At 36.7% G+C, this 25101-nt stretch overlaps 1 protein-coding gene across 3 annotated transcripts in view; it reads right to left on the reverse strand.

The window, feature by feature from the left end:
- Rp1 (RP1 axonemal microtubule associated) overlaps positions 1–25101 on the reverse strand; it is a 226275-nt gene that overhangs the window by 93757 nt on the left and 107417 nt on the right. For all 3 annotated transcript variants that reach the window (XM_087185399.1, XM_087185401.1, XM_087185394.1), the window contains exons 10-14: positions 16973–17048; positions 15986–16062; positions 15857–15888; positions 15565–15694; positions 3352–3455 (exon numbers count right to left, since the gene is read on the reverse strand). In XM_087185399.1, the coding sequence (XP_087041525.1) occupies positions 3352–3455; positions 15565–15694; positions 15857–15888; positions 15986–16062; positions 16973–17048 (419 nt within the window). The remainder of the gene's footprint in view (positions 1–3351; positions 3456–15564; positions 15695–15856; positions 15889–15985; positions 16063–16972; positions 17049–25101) is intronic.

The raw sequence follows: 25101 nt of genomic DNA on the forward strand, positions 1-25101 counted from the left end.
ATTTGGCTTAATTTGATTTTGGAAAAATATGGTACTGTAACTGAACATTGCTTTCACTCTTAATTTAACTGAGTATGTTCCCTACCAACTACATTCAAATTATTAAGCATTTACTATGACCTCTTTTGTATAATATAGAATGTAAGTCCAGAGCAAAGGAGAAATGGCTTCATGAAAAATATCTGAATAATCCCTTAGGCTGAATATTAGGTATAAAAATTACTGTGGCCTTTTTTATGTCCTATTAAGTACAGTATAGAGTATAAGTCTAAAGCAAAGGAGAAATAACTTCATGGAACCCCTTGGCCTGACATAAAAATTATATAAGTATTTTTTCAATAATTATTGTTTTCCCTAAAGTTAAGTAACATGAGTTAGAACCACTATGTAATATTAGGCATTGCATGAGGGAGCTGCAACGTGAGTCAGATTGCTTTTTTTCAATTCCTGCTTCTACATTTACTAATCGGTGACCATGACCAACTTAACCCTATATAGACTTCATGTTCTGCTTCTGTTAGAGATAAGAATGTATCATCTTATAGGTATATTTAAGGACTAAATACTGTAATATATACGGTTATGCCTTGTAGCTAGATGCCCACCCACCCCCCATAGCCTCATACCACAGATGGGGCTTTTCTGAGGTCGCTAGATCTAGGGTGTGTGATGCTGGGATCAAGGAAGTGATGGAGGAATCAAGGAAGTAATACTGGGATTGATTCAAGGTGCAATGCTAGGATTAAGGGTTGCTGCCCCACCCTAGGTGAGAGTACTGCCCTAAGGGTGGGTAGCCTAGATAGGATATAAGGGACAGAAAAAGGGTTACTGCTGTAACTTGTCACTTGTCACTTGTTGCTTGCTACTGTTGCTATTTGCATGTTTTGACTGCCTGCTGCCTGCCATGAACTGTTTCTCCTCTGTGATGCCCCTCTGCTCTGCCACCCTGTCTTGGAGCTGGCCAACTATGAACTGAAACCTCTACAAACTGTGAGCTACAATAAACCCTTCCTCCTGTAACCCTGGGTGTCAAGTATTTTGTCTCCATGACAAGAAACATAACTAAAACTTTGGTTATCAGAGAAGCGGGGTCATTGCTGTGATAGTACCTGACCATGTGGTTCAGGAGCCTTTGGAACTGACTCGTGGGAAGAGTTTGGAAAGGTTTAGAGATGTGAGCTAAAAAAACAATCCTGTAATGCTCTAAGCTGTACTTGATGGGGGATTCTGGTCAGAAGACCAGAATGCTGGCATAAATGCTACTGGTAAAGACTAGGCTCAGGTTTCTGATGAGAAGAAGGAACACATTGGCTGTTGGACTCCAGAGAAGGTGTGTTACGCCTTGGCAGAAAGTTTGTCTGCATTTTGCTCATGTCCAGAGACTTTTCCTGAGACTGAGATCAAGGTCAGTGGACTAAATAATCTTGCAGAAGAAATTTCAAGACAGTCTAATGTTGAAGCAGTGGTGTGGCTACTGTTGGGGGCTTTCAGCCTGTTCTATGCTGAGAACTAAGAGCAAAGATCCCAGCAGAATGATACAAAATGCTGAGAGAGTTTGGCCAGAAAGGAAGCTTCCGTAAAGCTGTACATTCCAAGGATAGAGAAGAGGACCTTGTTGCTGAGAAGGAACAAGACAATGCAAAAGCTGTCCTAGGAACATCACAAGAACTAACAGAACTCCACCCTTTACAAGCATCATATCCTAGAACACACACAGAGTAGCCACAGAAAATTTGTTCCTCAAGATTGGGATCCAAGTACTCAGCAATCCAGGCTCTCAACTTCTACAGCCAAGAGAGAAGGAAGCCTGGCTGCTACTCCAGCTAGTGGCAGACCGTGCTTGTCATCCACATGGTGCTGGTTTTAGGCACATGCAGAATGCAAGAGTTGTGAGGTCAGAAAGGCTTCCACCCAGATGTCAGAAGAGGCCTGGGAGGCCGGCAGCGTGTGAAGCTATGGGTGTGAAGCCAAAGGTGCAGTGGAGACCCCAAAAGTTTAGAGATTCCAGGAATGTAGATCATCTGAGGAAAGCTACACAGAGGGAGCAAAGCCAGCCAAAGAGAGAAGCCATGGGAGCTACGTCCACCAGAAGTGCCATAGTGGGGGAGCCACCCAAGCCCTTTGGGGTTCACATCTTGCCAGGCTGCCTTGCAGGTAGGACATGGAGCTATACCGATTATTGTTTGGCCTACTTGGTTTTGGACTTGCTTTGATACTGTTCCTTTCTATCCCCTTATTTGTACCTTTTGGAATGATAATGTTTATCTTTTGCCATTGTATGTTGGAAGTGGTTAACTTTCTTTTCTGTTGTACAGGGGCTTTCAGATAAGAGTTTGCCTTAAATCTCAGAGAAAATTTGGGGCTTGGACTTTTCAAAGATGCTGAAATGGTTAGGACATTGGCAACTCTTAGACTAAAGGCATTTTGCATAAAGCTTTGTACAAGAGTCTGAGGGACCAGAGGCAGAATGTTATGGCTTGTATCTAGATGTATCTAGATGCAATCATAGGAAGGACTTTTCAGAGATGGCTGGATCTAGGGTATGGGATGCTTGGATCATGGATGTGATATTAGAATTAATTAAAGGTGCAATGCTAAGATTAAGGGTTTCTGCCCCACCTGTGTGAGAGTGCTAAGGGTGGGTAGCCTGGATAGGATATAAGGGACAGAAAAGGGGGCTACTGCTGTCACTTGTCACTTGCTGCTGTTGCTACTTGCATGTTTTGGCTGCTTTCTGCCTCCCATGAACTGTTTCCCCTCTATGATGCCCCTCTCCCCTGCCACCCTGTCTTGGAGCCGACCAACCATGAACTGAAACTTCCTCAAATTGTGAGCTACAATAAACCTTTCCTCTTTTAACCTTGAGTGTCATGCATTTTGTCTCAGCAATGAGAAAATTAACTAAGACACATTTTAAGACAATTATCCTATGTCGTTTCATTTTTCAACATCGACAACATGCGTGTATTTTAAGAAAATATTTTTACATATTAAAAACTATTTTTCAAACCTAAACTGAGCAACACAACATATTATCAGACAAAATCATTGGGGTTTTTTATAAATATGGTCCCTAAAGGCACCATGAAGAACTCATATAGTCTCCTTCTGAAAGTTCTTTAAAATTTATAATATTATCAAGAGACTTGTTCTAGATTTAAGTTGAGAAAATCCAGAATCATTTATGTATCAGAATCTCAAAAATTAGTAAAACAAAAATGTTAAAAAATATAAATATAAGCCAAAGAAAAATATAAGTTGATAATTTTATAAAAGTACATTATATAAAAATGTATTCTATTCAGGTATAGTACTATTGATATAATAGCAAAAAGAAAATTTACTACTCACCATTCCAGTGACAGAGCCATTATCAAGAGCAAGAAAAAGATGTCTCATCTCATGACTTTGAAAAATGCATATATTTCCTTTGTTGAAAATAACATCAAAAAAACCTAGAAAACATTTTTTAAGTATTAACAAGTAATTCATGCTTTAAAAGGTTTTCTCTTTTTCAATCACACATCTAAATCTCCTGATAATACATTTTATGTTTCAATTAAATGTTTGCAATTAGTCAAAAGGTAATGTCTTACCTATACTACATTCAGTTTGTGAAAATTTATAATATAATGTACTTTTCTCCAGGTATATAGATATAGATATAGATATATAGATATATATTTATATAGATACATATATATATATATATATATATATTTTTTTTTTTTTTTTTTTTTTGTACCGGGCTTCGAACTTGGGTCCTTGTGCTTGCACAGCAGGCGGCAAAACCACTGAGCCAAGTCCCCGGCCCTCTCCAGAGATATATTAAAACAAAATGATTTTTTAAATTGGTGGTTCCTTGAGCCACTTAATTCTTAATGAGTTGCTGATCTCTGTGGGCTGTATGTATCTGTGTATGTATACACACACATGACAACCATGTATAAAATAATATGATATAAACTACATAATACACATTATATGTCTATAGAATGATTTTATCATAACAAAATTAGATTTTCTAAAGTGAACCTATCTGTCCTTTCTTACAATCATCAACATAGCCCATTTTATATTAACTCAAAATTTTTATCTTAATCCATATCAAATGAAGGATTATTCCAGTTATTAGGTAATGTAGGTGAGTTTTTTCTATGTCAGGCTTATTTCACTTAGCATTATCTCCAGGTTCTGTTTTGTTGTTGTTATTGTTGTTGTTTTTGGTACCAGGGATGGAGCTCAGGACCTTGCACCTGTGAGGCAGGCGATGGTATCACTGAGCTAAATCCCCAGCCCATAGCTTCTGCTTTTAATATTTTGAGGAACCACTATACTTTCCATAACAGCTGCAGTGATTTACATTCTTATAGGTTGTACAAGTTCCATTTTCTACACTTCCTTACTCATACTTGTTATCCTTTGTCTTTTTTAAAAATTAACTTTATTGGTACATTTTAGGTTTACATTATGATTACATTCACCATTTGATAACAGCCATTCTACCAGTCGCAGTGAGGTGACATCTTTCTGCGGTTTTCATTTGCATTTCTCTGATTGGTAATTTTGACCATTTTTTCATATATTTTTGGTTATTTGCAAGTTTTCTTTAAAGATATGTCCATTTAGACCTTTTACACATTTATGTACAGTTCTTTTTTCTTGTTTTCTTGTATAATTTGAATATCAACTGTCTATCAGATCTATAGTTTGTAAATATTTTCTTCTATTCTCTACATTGTCTTTATTGTATTCTTTTCCATGTAAGAGCTGTAGAGTTTGATGGAATTTCATTTGTCTATTTTGCTTCTGTTGCCTTTGCTTTTGAGGTCATATCCAAAATTCACAGAGCTTTTCAGGAGCATGTTGTTTAACTTCCATGTATTTGTAAAGTTTCTGAAGTTCCTTCTGTTAATGAGTTTGAAATTTATACTACATGGTCAGAAAAGATACTTGAGATTATTTTTGTCTTCCTAAATTTTTTAAGACATGTTTGTGGCCTAACATATCCTGGAGAATGTGCAGTTAAGAAGAATGTATAACCTGTAGCTATTGAATGAACTGTTCTATAAATGTCTGTTAGGCCCATTTGGTCTAGAATGCAATTAAATGTGATGTTTCTTTGTTGATTATCTGTCTGGATGATCTGAACATTGCTGAACACAGGGGTGTTGAAGCACCCTACTATTACTGTATTGGAAGTTATCTCTCCCTTTAGAACTAATATTTGATTTATATATTTTGGTTCTTCAGTGTTGAGCACACACATAGGATCATGTGTCAACAACACAGAAACATTCTGAAAAAACGTATCATTAAGTGAAGCCATCACAATTCAAATATCATGGAGTATAATTACACAACTTGCTCAACATGACCTCTTGGTACAATCAAGAGCCATGGTAAATTCAGTATAAGGCTGCTATCAGCATACGGTTTTTAACCTTAGTAAACAGAAGGATTATGCTCTAAAATAATAAAAATATAATAAATACATAAATTAGTAAGATAGTTTATTAACAAATATTATATAATGTACATAATTTTATGCACTATACTTTTACATGAATGGCAGTGCAACACGTTTGTTTAGAACATCCTCAGCACAAACATGAGTAATGCATTGTGCTAAACGTTACCATGGTTACAATGGCTACAAGGTCACAAGGAGATGAGATTTTTTTTCCTCTCCATTATAATTTTATGGGACTACTATTATATCTGTGATCTATCATTGATCAAAATGTTATGTAGCATCCTGCGCTCTACTCGGGGCAAACAAAAAGGGCAAGCAGGGGAGCCAAGCAGCGTGAAGCCCCTGGGCTCCGTCCCGGGCCCCACCCATGCCAGGATGAGTGGGCGGCTTGGAGCCCTGGCCCCATCTGTCACTCTGATTAGCAGAGCGAGCTCCTGCAAGACCCAGTCCCATTGCCCCCCGCCCCCGCCCCGGCCTCCAGGCTCTGCTGCTACCTGGTTCCACACTACAGAGGCACAGGGGATTATAAAGGCCCTTGTCCTGAGCACAAGATAGAGCAGAAGTTAGTAACAGAAAGAGGGCTTCTCAGGCTTCTCGATGAAAACTGAAGCTCAGCGGAAAAGTAAAAAGAATCTCTACAATAAAGGCACACTAGACCACTGTACTTGGTAAGTCGGAGGGATAATCACCTGGTATCAACACCTCCCATCAAAACCTGCACTATCTTCAGGGGAAGGGCAACTGGAACCTGCAGTAGAACTTTGCAGATTTCAACCCTGCAGGAGGACAGGGAGCTCAATTTGGGACTAGCAGCCAGAAATCTGCCTGAATCTCACAGGTCTGCTGCTGGCTTGCTGAGACTCAATGACTTGTATATGCATACGGATGCCTACATTGCCTACTGTGACAACAGAGACATACCCTGAAGGAGGCCCATCATTTTTATCTTTTACTATTTGCAAAAAAGAAAAAAAAAATTTTCTCTTATTTTTAATTCTTACTTTTTACTTTTTTCTACTCTTTTCAAATTTTTTACTTTTCTTACTTTTCATTCTTTAATCTTTTCTTTCTCTCTCTCTCTCTCTCTCTCTCTCTCTCTCTGTCTCTCTCATTCTCTCACTGTCCCACGTTGCTCTTCATCTCCTCATTTGTTCCTTTCTGCACTGATTTCAGATTTCTCCTTTATTTTTCTTTTCTTCTCTTTTTCCTTCTCTTGATTATCATTAGTTTTAAAGGAAAGTACATACAGTATCTAGCCTCCCTGTTGCTGTTAGGTGATTCTGTTCACATCTCTGTTCTTTCATTCTGCCTTTTCCTCTTGTCTTTAGCAATTTCTTAAGAGTTTGTGTGATCTTCCTGTGTCTTCTGGCCTCACTGCTACTCTTTCCTGATCTTTCTACCTGTCCCTCCCTCCCCAACTCCTTCTAACTCCCCACCCATAAGGGGAAAAATGCTATACTGAATAGTTTATTCACTATAAACATATATTAGGTTGGTCATCGGTTTTGATTTAATTCACACAGTTAAATGTGATAGATTAATAACTACCACAAATTGTCATTTTCTAAGCTGCGCTTGAGGCTATGGTATTGCTGATTGTATCATTTGGGCTAACATGTTTTGATTGATCTAATCAGTTTTCCTTCCTGGTATAATGAAAACAAAATAGCCTCAGAATCATTAGAGTCTCAAAACCAACACACAAGCTATATCTGGAAGACACCTCTGAAAAGCAATTATTCCACAAGGGTTTTAAACACAAGCAACAAAGATACCTACATTAAGCAATTTTGAAATATCAACCAGGGAATTAAACCAAGGACAATACCAAAAACAAAAATGAGAAGACATTTAAGCAAGGCACAAACACAGGCCTCCACCCCACAAAAGGGAAATTCTGGGGGAAATGAGGTGGAAAAGTCTGATAATCAACCACCTGGACACCCTGAACTGATAGCACAGGAAGTAACAAAGCAGATGCATGAGGCTCTAGAAAAATTCAAAGCAGAAATAATCTCCCAGATAAATACAGAGATGGTGAGCAGAGTGAAAGACATACTTAGAGGCTCTAGAACATAAACAGATAAGAAAATAGATGAGATCAGAAACATGCTGGAAGCCATGAATGTCCAGCATAAGAAAGAAATGGAAAACAAGATCGCCCAACATAAGAAAGAAATGGAAACCATGATTGCAAAACATAAAAAAGAAATGGAATCCATGAAACAGATTCAAACAGATATTCAGGAGATTTAAACACCATTGAAAGCATGTAGGGCAGACTAAGAGAATGTGAAGACAGAATATCAGATACAGAAGACAGGTTTGCAGTTAAGGACCATGAAAACAGAGATTTCTTAAAGATAGTAAGGGACCATGAGAAATCAATCCAACAGCTGCAGATGATGCAAAGAAGAATAACATAAGACTGATAGGAGTCCAAGAAAAAACAGGAGAAAGTACAATTGACATAAAAAAACTGTTCACAGAAGTAATAGTGGAAAACTTCCCAGACAGAGGTAGAGAATTGGACATACAGATAAGTGAGGCATATAGAACTCCAACCAGCCATGACCAAAAAAAATCTACACGTAGATATATAATACTCAAGATCCCAGAAACCCAACAGAAGAACAAAATTCTACAGGTAGTTAGAGAAAAGAAACAAATCACCTACAAAGGAAAGTCCATCAGAATCATGGCAGATTTCTCAACACAAACCCTCAAATCAAGGAGAGCCTGGAGTGAAGTATTTCAAGCCCTAAAAGAAAATAACTTCCAAACTAGACTGCTGTGTACTGCAAAATTATCTTTCAAAATCGATGGGGAAATTAGATACTTGCACAACAAAGAACACCTGAGAAATTTCATGAACACCAAACCAGCACTCCAATCAATTTTAAGTAATATCCTAGAAAAAGACAATGAAGGGCACAACTCCATAAGGCCCAACAGAGAGAAGACACCATGCAAGGTAAGACACTAAAGGGAAAGGGGGGAAAATAAAAAATAAAAGAGCCAACAACAGTAAAACATCATGACAAGGATGAGTCAATATCTCTCAATTATAAGTATCAATGTTAATGGCCTCAATTCAGCAATCACAACAAACTGACTGACAGAATGGATTAAGGAGCAAAACCCAGCAATATGCTGTATACAAGAAGCACACCTAACTCAAAAGGAAATTCAGAGACTGAAAGTATAAGGATGGAAAACAGTTCTCCACGTGACAGGAACCCAGAAAAAAGCAGACCTTAGCAATCTTATTTGCAGACAAAGTAGATTTCAAACCAAAACTAATTAAGAGAGACAAAGATGGTCACTACATCCTTGTAAAGGGAACAATCCAGGAGGAAAAGATGACAATCACAAATATATATGCACCAAATATGAATGCCTCCAGCTATACAAAACAAATATTAATAGACATGAAAATACAAATAAGCACTAATACAATTGTAGTGAGGGACCTCAACACCCCTCTATCACAAATAGACAGATCATCTAGACAAAAAGTTAGCAATGAAATTCTAGAACTGAACCAAGCTATTGAACAAATGAACTTCATAGATGTTTACAGAGTATTCCACCTCACAAAATCAGAATACACATTCTTTTAAGCTGCACACGGGTCATTCTCCAAAATAGATCTCATCCTAACTCATAGGACATATCTAAGTAAATGTAAAAGAATTGAAGTTATCCCCTGTATATTATCAGACCATAGTGCAATAAAATTGGAGGTCAATAACATAAGAAACCGCAAAACTCCCACAAACACATGGAAATTGAATAACACCCTCCTGAACAACCAATGGGTCACAGAGGAAATTAAAGAAGAAATTAGACAGTTTCTACAAGTAAATGATAATACCATACAGGAATCTATGGGACACAATGAAAGCAGTTCTATGTGGGAAATTCATAGCAGTGAATGCCCATATTAGGGCCACAGAGAGAACTCAGTTAAATAATCTAATGCAGAACCTCAAGCTCCTAGAAAAAGAAGAGCATAACAAACCCAAAGCTCGTACAAGAAAGGAAATTATAAAGATCCAAGCAGAAATCAGTGCAATGGAGACAAAGAGAACAATACATAAAATTAATGAATCAAAGAGTTGGTTTTTTGAAAGAATAAATAAAATCAATAAACCTTTAGCCAACCTTATCAAAAAAGGAAAGAAAAGGCACAAATCCATGCAATTAAGAATGAAAAAGGTTAAGCCACAACAGATCCAGCAGAAATAAAGAGGATCATCAGTACTTACTTTGAGAACCTGTACTCTAATAAAATGGAAAACACAGAAGAAATAGACAGAGTCCTAGATAAATACAAATTTCCAAAGTTAAATGAAGAAGATATAGAAATTCTAAACACCCCAATAAAAAAGTGAAATTGAAAAGGTAATAAAAAATTTACCAACAAAGAAAAGCCCAGGTCCTGATGGCCTCACTGCTGAATTCCACAAGACATTTAAAGAAGAACTAATGCCATTACTCTTTAAACTCAACAAGGAAATTAAAAGGGAAGCAAGATTTCCAAATTCATTCCTGGAAGCAAGTGTTACTTTGATTCCAAAACCAGGGAAAGACTCAATCTAAAAAGAGAACTACAGGTCAATCTCCCTAATGAACATAGAAGCAAAAATCCTCAACAAGATACTGGCAAACAGAATACAGTGTCATCAAGAAGATCATAAACCCTGACCAAGTTGGATTTATCCCAGGGATGCAAGGATGTTTCAATATTCATAAATTGATAAATGTAATAAACTATAGTAACAGAGTCAAGGACAAAAACCATATGATCATCTCAATAGATGCAGAAAAGGCATTTGACAAGATCCAGCACCCATTCATGATAAAAACCCTACAGAAAATTGGAACAGAAGGTCTTTATCTCAACCTGATTAAGGCTCTCTATGAAAAACCAACAGCGAACATCATACTAAATGGTCAAAAACTGAAAACTTTCATGCTAAAATCAGGAACAAGACAAGGATGCCCACTATCACCACTCCTGTTCAATATTGTTCTGGAAACATTAGCCATAGCAATTAGAAAAGAGAAAGAAATAAAAGGAATAAAGATAGGAAAGGAAGAAGTTAAACTGTCATTATTTGCTGATAATATGATACTTTACATAGAAGACCCAAAAAATTTGGTCAAAAGTCTTCTAGACCTAACTGACAGATTCAGTAGAGTAGCTGGATACAAGGTCAACACTCAAAAAACAATAGCCTTCTTATATGCAAATAGCAGACCCACTGACAGAGAAATTCAGGAAATAATTCCTTTTATAATAGCATCTAAAAAATGAAATATCTAGGAATCAACCTAACAAAGGAAGCAAAAGACCTCTACACTGAAAACTACAGCACTCTGAAAAAAGAGATAGAAGAGGATACAAGAAAATGGAAAGACATCCCTTGTTCCTGGATAGGAAGAATCAATATAGTGAAAATGGCCATACTTCCAAAACTACTATATAGATTCAATGCAATGCCAATTGAAATTCCAACAATACACTTCACAGAACTAGAGAAAACAATCCAAAAATTCATTTGGAATCAGAAGAAACCTAGAATAGCAAAAGCAATTCTAGGCAACAGAGACATGGCTGGGGGTATCACAATCCCTAACTTGAAACTATACTACAAAGCTACTGTGATAAAAACAGCATGGTACTGGCAAAGAAACAGACCCGAGGATCAGTGGAATAGATTAGAAGATGCAGAAACAACTCCAGACATGCTCAGCCACCTCATCTTTGACAAAGGAGCCAACCACCATCATTGGAGGAAAGATAGCTTATTTAATAAATGGTGTTGGAAAAACTGGATTTCAACCTGCTAGAGATTAAAACTAGACCCATACCTATCACCATGCACTAAACTAAGATTGAAGTGGATTAAAGACCTAAATATTAAGGCAGAAACATTAAACTTGCTGGAAGATAAGTTAGGTAGAACTCTTGATGACATGGGCATAGGAAAAGACTTTATGGAAAAATCCTCAGTAGCATGGGAACTAGCAGAAAGAATCAACAACTGGGATCTCATCTTATTAAAAAGCTTCTGCATTGCAAGAGAAACCACCAACAGAGCTAACAGACAACCTACAGCATGGGAAAAACTTTTTAGCAGCTGTACCTCAGACAAAGGTCTACTATCTAGAATATATAAAGAACTGAAAAAAATCAGACCCCTCAAATTCAAAGACCCAATTCAAAAATGGGCATCTGAAATGAACAGACATTTCTCAGGCAAAGAAGTAAAAGCAGCAAACAAATATATGAAAAACTGTTCAACATCACTTGTCATTTGAGAAATGCAGATGAAAACAACACTGGGATTCCACCTCACCCCACAAAGAATGGCTGCTATCAAGAAATCAACCAATAACAAATGCTGGTGGGGGTGTGGAGAGAAAGGAACCCTTCTCCATTGTTGGTGGGACTGCAGACTGGTGCAACCACTGTGGAAATCCGTATGGAGATACCTCAAAGAACTAGGACTAGAGGTCCCAGTTGACCCAGCTATTCCTCTACTGGGGATCTTCCCAAAAGAATTAAAAGAATCATACCACTGGGGCCGGGGATTTAGCTCAGTGGTTTCGCCGCCTGCTACACAGGTGCAAGGACCCGAGTTCGATCCCCGGTACCAAAAAAAAAAAAAATCATACCACAGCCATATATGTGCACCGATGTTTATAGCAGCACAGTTTGTAATACCTAAAGCTTGGAAACAGCCCAAGTCCCCATCAACTGGAAACTGGATAAAGAAGATGTGTTTTTGTTATAAAATGGAGTACTACTCAGCCATAAAGAATGAGAAATTAGAGACATTTATAGCTAAAAGGATGCATATTGAGGCCATACTCATAAGTGAAATAAATAGGACACACATGTGTAAACACCGAATAGTTTCTCTAGTGTGAGGAACTGAGAGTGTAAATAAGGATGAAAATGATTAAAATGAATTAGTGATAATTTGAAATAGGAAGAAAAGGTCCAAAGGGGTAGGGGTAGTGGGAGGGGCAGGGGAAAGGAAAGAAGGGAAAGGAAAAATGATGAGAAATGGAAAAAATGGAAATAAAGTCTTTGTAAATAGGGAAGGGTGAAGGAGGTGAAGGGAGCATAGGGAATGGGGAGAAAATAAGAACCAAGATACATCATGTACAGGTACAAACACCCAATGATAAATGTAAACATACTGTATACCTAAAATGTACCAATAAAAGAATTTAAGGGAAAAAAAAGTCTATGTCAACGTTTCCCTTGAGATACGAAATGAACTCTTAGCTATGAACCCCTATGGAAATCAAAAACAAGTTACATAAGCTCAAGGTACAATGGCACAGGGTAAACAGTCCCTTTCCAAAAGGGAAGAGTAGGGGGTTAGAAAAGAATAGGACCAAATCAAGACTGAAACCAAGCAGGGCAAACATTAAGTCCTATAGCTCCTTGTCTGACATCTGGCACACAGTGGTGAGATGTGAGTTTCAAATGGCTCCCCCACCACCACCATGGCCTTGTCAGTTCCAGCCCACGTGACCTCTCTTTAGGCTGGATCCTCTCATAGCCTACAGTTTTCTCTACTGATATCTCCAACTTTCTGGGGTTTCCCCTGCATCTTCACCTTCATGCCCATAGCATCATACATCCCTCTCTCAGGAGCAATAGCCAAGAAATAGCATGCAGAGAAATGAGCATTCTAACTTTATGAATATGAAAATAGCTACATTTACAACAAGCTTAATAACTAAATAGAAGGTCTGGCTTATGGTGAGAAAAACAATATTGCTTTTGTGAAGTAAAAATCATAAGCCCATATATCTCAGAGATATATTCTTAAAATACTTCCATGAAAAGATGTCTACATGTCAGTATTAATCACATTTTTCAGGCATGTGAACATTGACTCATTAGTGTGAATTTATGGAACACTAAGCATAACATCAGGAAATAATACCATACATAATTATCACAGGTAAAAGACCTGTTGCAGAACAAAAGTGTATCAGTTACGCTAAGAAAAAAATTCTCTTGAACGTATTCTCTTGTCCTGCCTTCTGCGGGATGGGGGGGCTATTCATTAGGCTTCATATGTTGCAGGAGCAGTGTATTAAAATTCTAGAAACAATGACTGATAAAAAGCTTCTCCGTTTTTGTCATCTACCAGTGAGTTTGGCCTACACAGAGTCGGGTACTGGCTGTAGGTCAGGAACTCAGCTGGAGCTGTCAGAGACTGAGTACTTTTGGGGCTTCCTCACACTAGGAAGCCAGGTTCCAAGAAAGATTCATCCAAGAAGGGAAGACAGAAAAACGCAGATCTGAGAAATTAGAGTGTTGTTCAGCTGCATTCTATTAGTCAGAACTCAATGCAGCGGTGGCAAGGCCCCTCATAAACTAGGCTGCGGAGAGGGCGGTAGAAAGAAGGCATCCTTCATGTTCCTGCATGCACGGTCCAGTACCTCCGAGCAGATAAGAAATAGTTTTCTGAGGAGAGACTGCAATGCGTTAAAAACATCCTGGTCTCTCAATGTGTCCCAAGGGAATAAGGTGAAGACCTTTCATTCACCTTGGAAATTTCCTTGCATTCCAGAATAAAGATAAATTCATTCTCCTTCGTGTGTCTGTGTGCGCGTGCACACACACGTGCATATGTGCGTGCGCACAACTATATCTTTGTCTTATCCTCTGGATAAGAATGAACAACCCTGGATAAGGAAAAATGGACAACCCCGTGTAAGATCAGAGTTTTCTAATTTGGTAATTTCTCTCCCCTAACATAATCAGCTTCAGGTGTCAGTATCAGACCTTGTAGTATCAGTATCAGACTATCAGACCCTTGTAGCATGACACTGTGGGACTAAGATTCAGGGTACTGAGGGAACTGATACAGATATGTATTGCCCTGATCGCTAGATTTAATGTGAGAAATAAACAGTTTTGATCTCTTAACCCAGTGGTCTCATGTTTCCCACAAGTCACGTAAAATTTAGATCCACCTCAGCTTCTGATTTAACAATGGGAAATATTTTTGTGCCATAGTTCCAAATACAATTTACCATATTCATAAAGAAAGACACTGGCAGCAGAGAACAGAGTATAAAGGGCTATTTTGAGTGATTTAGTGGATAAGTAATCCCAGGTGGGAACCAATAATTAAAGAAAATACCTAAGAACTAATTAATTTTGGAAGCAGAAACTATGTGGAAGAGTGTTCTTAGAAGACTACATATTTTCAGAGCAAAAAGTTGGTTTATTCCCTAGGATCTCTAACGTAAGATGGAAAAGGAAATATTTTGCAGATATGCTGTAGATTAGTGTCTCCAGCACATTCTAAAGGCTACATGAATAACACAGTTTCTTAAAAAAAGAGTAACAAAGTTACATTCATAGATAATGCAGGAAAATTTTACTAAAAATTGTAAAGTTCCAAATTTTGAAGAATTAGAAGTTTGAGTTTATAGTAAAAAAAAAAAAAGCCTATCATAATTGGTTTATTCCTTCTTTATTCATTCTTAGGGTTATGGTTTCACAACATGCTGATATTAAACATCAAATCAAGTTTTCTTGGCCTGGTTTTCCTTTGTAACTTTTTAAGACATTAACTATAAATACCATGATTAGAAGTATTTCATGTGTCTGTCTTCGTTAAATTATGAATCTCTGAAATTCAGGGCAAGATCTTCATTATTTCTGTGGATCTCAAATTATTTTGAGGAGAACAGGCACTTGATATTTGGAAAAACTGACTTAATTTCTTAAATAGTCATTATTCAAGAGCCACACTGCTGTTTTTTATGAATAGTGTTAATTGCCTATATTTCTTTAACTAAATAATACCAAAAATAAATTTGTTCACGGAACACCATTCTACACAATGACATGTCTATCCACATTTAAGCTCATTGTCTACTGATTATTTGTACTAAGGAAGATGATTATTTAAGTGCCTAATCCAACTGTAAAGCCAAATGAAAAAGGAGAAAAACTATGAATTAGGTTGTGCCTAGAAATCTCCCTTCCTGCAGCTCCCAGACCTGTGTGGCACCACATACTCTCCTGACGGCTTTACCATATTTATCTGTCTTTTCTCCATTAGCATCAACTGTGCCATCTGGATGCAGACGAACAAAGCCCCTAGTCAGCCTGCTGTAGAACTGAAGAGTATTTCCTTTCATAAATTTCCAGCTCTCTGCAGCCCACTGAAACAAAAAACAAAAGTGCTGTATGAGAATACATAAAGAAAAGAAATTACTAAGAAGCATCCCTCACGAAACATTATATACTGTTTTATTTTAACACATCAAATAGCTATTTGAACATTGTTTGTACTAAATAATTTAACACCCAAAGAAAAATCTTACTGTTTTTTTTCTCTGAAGTTCTAGCTTCTGCCCTGAGAAGATAAAGCAAAGAGAGAACCATTACTTTCAACAATGTCATGCTTTCTTTAGTCATCCTAAAACCAAGAAGGGTGTGTACATGACACTCACTCGCAGAGAAGATATTGTTATCCCTGGCATATAGTTCTCTGACTATTTTACCATCATCTTCCCCTTGATCCAGCCATCTGTGGAAAGAAAAATGTATCAACTATTTTCAGGTTTTATATTTACCCAAATTTCTGGCAATTATATATCAACTCAGAAATAATGGATAGTAGGAATTGGAAAAAAAAACCTATAGATACTAGTTAAATTAAAAAGCAATAGTAGGGCTGGGAATTTAGCTCAGTGGTTCTGCCACCTGCCTCACAAGCACAAGGACCTGAGTTCAATCCCTGGTACCAAAAACAAACCAAACAAACAAACAAACAAAAAAGCAGTAGTACAGAATGGAAAATGAAATCCTAAAATGACTGTAAGCATGCAAGGGAGGTGGAAAGAGGAAGAAAAAGCTGTTATTTGCTAAAGATCAAATGTTTTCTCTAATCCACAAGTGAGTTAAGTTACTCAATCCATTAGCCTGCTAACTGCAAAAGTCACAGATTTTACAACCATTGGATCAATTATTTTATCCTGTTATTTGACCACTAACTAGTTCAAACTCCAGTTAGCTATTTCATAAGTGTCTAATATTGGTTCCATAAGGAAAAAAGCAAAAAAGTGAAAGAAACAGCAAATCTATTACCACTACTGGCAAAATAACTTGAAAATCAAGGCCTACTGACAATGGGTCAGCAATGTAATGGTTATTTAAGAAGTATATACAACAGTTATCATGCACATTTATTATTTTTAAATCTAATTTGGAACTTTAATTTACTACTGAATATTAAATTTATATAATTAAGAATAATAATAAACAATGGATTTATTTCTCCATAGAAGCAGCAGCCCTTAAGATTAATGGTCATAGAAGTTATATAACAAAGCATCAGTGACCAGGAATAACTGAATAAGCTACCTAGTTTACAAAAATACATGAACTTGGAACTAAAACAAAATTAATTTGTTCAATGTAAAAACACACCTACAAACCTGTGACAGAAGAATGCATAATCATCATTTGCTGTGCGATCCTTGACTACAACATCATCAAGAAACCAACCATTTCCTAAATACAAATTAAAGAAAGAAAAATGTGATATGAGTATATAAAGTCCAGGGATTATTTTCAGTTTTGAGAAACAGGTTCTCATTTCCAAATATATGTGCAACTTTCAAAGAAAGCAAATTATAATATTAAATTAACTGTAAGAAACATTTAAAAATATTTATTATCCATGTAACAAATGCACGGCATTATTATAAAGCTTCACATTTATATTATGATTTCAATACATTTTCTAAACAAATGAAAACAGAATAATTCTGCAGTTGCTCGGGGTTTTTTTGGTTTTTTGGTTTTTTGGAGGTTTTTTTGGAACCAGGGATCGAACTCAGGACCTTGGGCTTGTGAGGCAGGTGGTGGAACCACTGAGCTAAGTCCCTGGCCCAATGCTCTTGATTTCATAAACTGTATTCATAATCCTGGACCTAATATCTTCCAAAGAATATATATTTGATGAGTTAGTAATACTTTCTATTTCCACAAGAATATTCAAGTTCATATTTGGGTGAAGACTGTATATACAAAATATATATTTGTTCCTTGGCTAAAAATGAACAGCTATTCAGAAATCTCATGAAAGTCCACAGACAGGTAAAGGCTAATAACCGTGAAGGCTATGATTTTTTTTGAAATATTCATTTTTATATTACTTTGCAAACTGGGTTTAGTTAAAATACAATTTTATTTCATTCATTGATAAAATGGAGTGTCTTAGTCACTTTCCTCATTGCCCAAACAAAATACTAGACACCCACAACTTAAAGATGGGGTAGTTTATTTGGGCTCATATTTTCAGTGTGTGGTTGGCTGGCTCCAAGGCAGAAATTGCAGGATAAAAGGGCCTGATAAAGGAAAGCTGGTCATATCACTGTGGCCCGGAAGCAAAGAAGGAAGACAGGAGCCAGGGAGGGAGAACAGAATTCTAGGTCATGTAACCAGACCCCACCTGTTAACAGCACATTCAGCTGTGCACTCTAAAGTGGACTAATCCACTGATGAGTATAAGCACTTTCATGATCCACTCTCCTTCCTGAACACATGACATTTTAGATCTAAACCATAATAGGTTTTGTCTTAACAGTTTTGTCTATACAAAAATACAGCTCACAATATAATATATTCTACCTCAACTGAAATCCTTCGGTTGATACTTTCATACTAATCTGCTTTAGGATGCAACTTTTACCAAAGCAACAATGGCCTTCATTGCCTGGTCTCTGTTAACTCAGCAGCTTTCATCCTTCACCACACACTCCCATCACTGAGCAGTGCCGAACTCCTCACAGTTCCCTAGATCAGCTGTTCTCAAACTTTAGCATGCATTTGAATCATCAGGAGGAATTATAAAAATGCAGATTGGTGGGCCCACACTCAAGAGTTTCTGATTCAGTAGGCCTGGGATAAGCAGCCTGAGTTGATCAATTGTCCTAGTTTGCATAGAAAAGAGTTTTCCAGTGTGTGGGATTTACAGTGCTAAAAATAGAGCAGATGCAGGCAAACCAGGATGGTTGGCCATCCTACAACTGGGCCTAAGGAATAATTTTTAACAAGTTCTCAGGCCATGCTGATGGTCCAGAAACCACACCTTGAAAATCTCTACCACAAATGATTCATACTCACAATTCTGTACCTTTACCCATGCTGTTTCTGCTGCCTATCATCCCTCAAAATATTTTCATTTAATTTCATTTTATGTGCTGATACCCCACCACCACCAGTCAGATACCACCACCCCAAGCAGACCTGCCACCTGCATCCACAGGAGCACAGAGATAACAGAAAGCCAACAGCCACCCCCTGCTGCTCCTACCACAGTGCTGTTTATCAGCCAGCCCCAGGCCCATCACCCAAGGGACTCTAAAGTTTTTTGACCAGTGCCCCCTCCCCTACCTAAACTCTACTATAACAACCACACGCACCCTCCTGTCTGCACCAAGGGCCTTCTCACCCTTGGCCTATCTGCACCCAGATGGCAATAAACTCATCACATGTTGCTTGAAACTTGCCTGCCTCAGTGGTATCAAGTGTGCCTTGGTCAGACCTTACATGTGGTACCAAACATCACTTGTATTCTTTAAGGAAAATAAATTCTGAAATGGGTTTTAAAAGCTTATAGACTCTTGGAGGTAATGAGGAACTTGATTTTTCAAAAACAATAATTTGGTTACTAAGTTAGTATAAAATTATCTATGTAAAAACATATTGTCTACATTTTCACCATGCTTTTCCCCTAAGTAAGAAAGACCCAGTTCTGGAATTAGAGCTAAAAGAGAATCAAATAAAGCCAAGCTGTTTCTGTAGGAATTTGGCAGGAAGAATAGAAGTCAAAGAGTTAATATTAAATTCTGAATGTGTGATTTTCTTACATAACGCATAGAATAAGTAGCTTTATATTATTTAAAACATAATTCATCACTTAGTGGAATATTTATATTGTATTGGATTAGGCCTAAGAAAATGGACAAAAAAGACTGAAATACTGTAAAATTTCAGTGCCTACAAAAAAATAAACCCAGTTAATTTGGTTTATGCATTTTCAGTCATGTTCTATGCCTACATATAGTCTTCATGATACATATATGTTATATGTTATCATATTAGATCCTACCATGCAAAGAGTTGGTACCCTCCTATGGTAGATACAAGATATGTGCTCATTATACTGTTTCTTCTTTCTTGTTATAAAAGAGAACTACATTTCTCAGCCTCCCCTGAAATTAGGTACAGACCCATATGACTCATTTCTTGACAATGGAATGGGAACAAAAATTATATAAATCACTTGTAGGCCTTAAATACCTTGCCAAGTGTCTCTGGCTATTTCTACCTTCTGCAGTGACCTTGGAAGCCATGTAGCACCTAAAGCAGCCACACACTACCCAGGCCCTGATCCCTGATTAACTGCTTGAAAACAGTCACCTGGGACACTTTCCAACTTGTGTTAGACTGCTGTGTGAACAACAAATAAACATGAGCTTTGTGAAGCCTCTCAGATTTTGGGGTAATTTATTACAGCATTAATTGCTCAAAACATAATGTCTACTCTGTTCATCTTATATTTATGTTTGAGTACTGTACTTCCACATTTTTCCTAAATATTCTTAGACATGATTTTTTAAGTTTTATAACATTTCTATATATTGACGTACCACATAAAGTACAATTTCCTATTATAAAATAGGAAATTTTTGTATTATGCATAATACAGCCACAATTTTGAACATACATTTTACCTGTATTTCTTAATTATTTTGGATAGCTTTCTGGAAGTGGAATTATTGAGTCAAATTAAGTATTAGTTTGAAATAACACTAAGTAACAGTTTCTTGCAATTTTTTATTAGTAAGTGTTTGCAATATATAACACATTCACTGTGGGAAATTGGTACATATACATATTGCATCTTAATCTTTTTATTTCCCTTCACCTAAATAACCCTAAATAATATTAATAACAGAATATTTCACTATATATCCACAATGCTTTCTCTCCCAACCCACCCTTAGCTATTTGATTTCATCAGAGCTCAAAACTGGCAGCAATCCAGATGTCGTTCAATTGGTAAATGAGTAAATTGAGGGAAATCTCTACCATAGAGTACAAAAAGCAATAAAAAAAGAATCAACTATTGACATGAACAATTTAAATGAATCTCTAGGAAATTATACAAGGAAAGGGATCGATCCCAACAGATTACATAATGTATGATTCCATTAATATAATTCTTAAAATGAGAAATTTTAGTGGTTGCCAGAGGTTAAGCACAAGGGACTACAGCATCAGGAGAGGAAGGGGCTTGGAGATGGCTATAAAAGTGCAACAAGGAGGGAATATAATAGTGATGGTACACTTTTGTGTCCTAACTGTATCAATATCAATATCAATATCAATATTGTACTGTAACTTTGCAAGATGTTATCACTGGGGAAATGGAGACTCTCATTGCATTATTTTATACAACTTTATTTGAATATATAATTTTCTCAAAATTAGAAGTTTAATTAAAATGTAGCTTAGAGTTGGTAAAATTTTAAGTATTTTCAAATTGTACAATTATTTTTTTGCTCATTTTGAATAGAATTTTTAATATTCATTGCTTATTCTTGCATTAAAACCACTTACAAGCTGGTTCAGATCTTATTCTGTATCACTTACTTGTCTGCTATTACTGTAATTTTCAACAAACTATATTTAAAAATTGTCACCTTTATTCCTTTTTGGGGGTGGGTAACAGGGATCGAACTCGGGTCCTTGAGCTTGCGAGGCAGGCGGCGGAACCACTGAGCTAAATCCCCAGCTCCAGTGCATTTATTTTTGTTTTTTTGTTTTTTGCAGTACTAGGGATCAAACTCAGGATCTTGCACTTGCAAGACAGGTGCATAGCCATTGAGCTAAATCCCTGACCCCCTAGTGCTTTTTTCTTTTTTCTTTTTTTTTTTATTTTGGTAACGGGGATCGACCTAGTGCATTTTTTCTTTTTAGTTCTTTTATTGGTACATTTTGAGTATACAATTCGTTTGCATTTATCATTGGGTGTTTGTACCTGTACATGATATATCTTGGTTCTTATTTTTTCCCCATTACCTGTGTGCCCTTCACCCCCTCCACCCTTTCCTATTTACAAAGATTTCATTTCTATTTTTTTTCTTTTCTCATAGTTTTTCCTTTCCCTCTTTTCCTTTCCCCTTCCCCTCCCTTCACTCCTTCATCTTTGGACCTTTTTTCCTGTTATAAATTATCAATTATTCATTTTAATCATTTTAACCCTTGTTTACACTATGAGTTTCTCACAGTAGAGAAACTATTCAGTATTTACACGTGTGTTTATCTTAACCTGATTAAGGCTATCTATGAAAAACCAATAGCCAATATCATATTAAATGGTCACAAACTGAAAGCTTTCACTCTAAAATCAGGAACAAGACAAGGATTCCCACTATCACCACTCCTGTTCAATATTGTTCTGGAAACATTAGCCACAGCAATTAGAAAAGAGAAAGAAATAAAAGGAATAAAGATAGGAGAAGAAGAAGTTAAACTGACATTATTTGCTGATGATATGATACTTTACATAGAAGACCCAAAAAACTCCACCAGAAGACTTCTAGACTTAATTGACAGATTCAGTAGAGTAGCTAGATACAAGGTCAACACCCAAAAAACAATAGCCTTCTTGTACACAAATAACAGATTCACTGAGAGAGAAATTAGGGAAACAATTCTTTTTACAATAGCATCCAAAAAAATGAAATATCTAGGAGTCAGTCTAACAAAGGAAACAAAAGACCTCTACAATGAAAACTACAGCACTCTGAAAAAAGAGATAGAAGAGGATACAAGAAAATGGAAAGACATCCCTTGTTCCTGGATAGGAAGAACCAATATAGTGAAAATGGTCATACTTCCAAAACTACTATATAGATTCAATGCAATACCAATTGAAATTCCAACAATATACTTCACAGAACTAGAGAAAACAATCCAAAAGTTCATTTGGAACTACATGAGACCTAGAATAGCAAAAGCAATTCTAAGCAACAGAGACATGGCTGGGGGTATCACAATCCCTAACTTGAAACTATACTACAAAGCTACTGTGATAAAATCAGCATGGTACTGGCAAAGGAACAGACCTGAGGATCAGTGGAATAGATTAGAAGATGCAGAAACAACTCCAGACATGCTCAGCCACCTCATCTTTGACAAAGGAGCCAACCACCATCATTGGAGGAAAGATAGCCTATTTAATAAATGGTGTTGGAAGAACTGGATTTCAACCTGACAAAGATTAAAACTAGACCCATACCTATCACCATGCACTAAACTAAGATTGAAGTGGATTAAAGATCTAAATATTAAGACAGAAACACTAAACTTGCTGGAAGATAAGTTAGGTAGAACTCTTGAAGACATGGGCATAGGAAAAGACTTCATGAACAAAACCTCAGCAGCACAGGAACTGGCAGAAAGAATCAACAACTGGGATCTCAACTTATTAAAAAGCTTCTGCACTGCAAAAGAAACCACCACCAGAGGTAAGAGACAACCTACAATATGGGAAAAATATTTCAGCAGGTATACCTCAGACAAAGGACTACTATCTAGAATTTATAAAGAATTGAAAAAAATCAGACCTGGTTCATTTTAATATGAGAATCTTCCTTGTTAATCTTTTTCAAAATGTTATTGGCTATTCTATCCTTTAAATTTTTCCAGATAGAATCATTTGAACAGTTTTATTGAGAAAGAATTTACAGAACATTGTTTACCTATTTAAATAGGCATAATAATCTATAGAATCTTTACAAAGTTGTGCAACCATCGCTGTACCCAAATTCAGTACACATTTTCATCATCCCAAAAAGAAATTCTGTACCTATTCACATCTCTCTCCACTTCCCTCTCCCAGGCATAGGGAAACACTAACACACTTTCAGACTTTAATGAACTTTCCATTCCTAGGCATTTCATGTAAATGGAATCATGTACTATGTGGTCTTTTATAACTAGCTTACTTAGGGATAAAGAAAGAAAATTAGCAATCCATCTCAGCACTCATTTTTTGGGTGAGTTCTGTTGCTCTGCATTTCAGATTGTCTTCTCTTAATAAAAACTACCATGGATAGCTTTCCATTAATATCACTACCTCATCATAAGTCTCATATTTCTCCCCTTGTGCTGTTCCAATTGATTTTGGTGCAACCAAGCACTCTTTTATAAAGAAACAAGTGCAGCAGTCCCGTTTTTATTATAGTCGAGAATCTTACATAAAATGAGTGCAGCAACAGAGTATTTTTGTCAAAAGCAGAGATCTAATTCTGAAGTCCTTTCGCTACACATGCACCACAGAAATAAGCACGCAGGGGCTGAATATGTGGAAGCATAAAACCTTCACCTCTCTAACCCAGCAACAATGCTTCCAGAGCACTAACAGAGGTGGAATTGCAGAGCCAGTCACGACCACCAGTAAATAAAGTGTTATAGAACAAACAAGTTCACTTAATCCAAAAGAAAGTAGGAACTATAAACAGAACTTTCTTGGCAAGAACCGCTAATAATTTTCAGTATGGCTTCCAGACAAGGCCATAATAATAATAAAAATGGGCCTGAATTTATTACTTTTTTTTTTTTTTGATACCAGGGATCAAACTCAGGACCTTGAGCTTGTGAGGCAGGCACCGGAACCTCTTAACTAAATCTCCAGCCCTGAATTTCTTACTCTTAATGCTAATTCTTACACTATAAATATATATATAGTAACTCCAAGATGCTTTTTACTTTATATTTTCTATCAAATATTGCTAATATGTAAGATAGCCTCCAGTTTTATGTAGTGACTTATATCTAATACTTCACTAATTCTCTTATTTCTTTTATTCATTTTTTAGTTGCATATAGTAGTCTCAGAGTTTCTATCTCCTATAAATTTATAGTTATATTCAATTTCTTAATCTAATGTTGAGCATTGTTTTTCTTTTTTAGTAGACATTTCAATGTCCACCTGAATACGGGTAAACTATTTTCCCTAAGAACATATCCTTATTAATGCTGTTCTTCAACTTTCTTTTAACCTTTGAGTTCCATTTTTATCTTTATTATTTTTTTCACACATTTTTCTCAGTAATTCCTTATTTCTTATATATGGTATCTTTTTGAATGTTTAGTTCATTTATTTTATTTTCACTTTTTAAATACTACTTATGATATTGTGATTCATAATAGGAAATACATACTTTGGCCTTCTTCCCTGTTGCTTGGTAGACACCTCCTCACACCTTCGGAATCTCCAAAGTCCTGTCTTTGTGTATGCTAAGGAGATGACTGGTGGCTGGAGGTGCTGGGCTGGGGGCTACTCCCTAGAGAGGCCACCTCTGAACTTCCAGGGAAAGGGGCTGAAAGTTGAATTGATCATCAGCGGCCAATAATTTCACTGATCACTTATATGTAATGAAGTCTCCATAACAACCCAAGAAGACAGAGTGCAGAAAGCTTCCAGGCTGCTAAACACAAAGGTTCTGAGAAGGATGCAGAATCTACTACATTTTCTGATTTTTCC

Source organism: Heterocephalus glaber, unplaced genomic scaffold (genome assembly GCF_053883595.1).
Source record: "Heterocephalus glaber isolate CG9 unplaced genomic scaffold, H.glaber_assembly_v1.0 deba00000281, whole genome shotgun sequence".
Lineage (NCBI taxonomy): Eukaryota > Metazoa > Chordata > Mammalia > Rodentia > Bathyergidae > Heterocephalus > Heterocephalus glaber.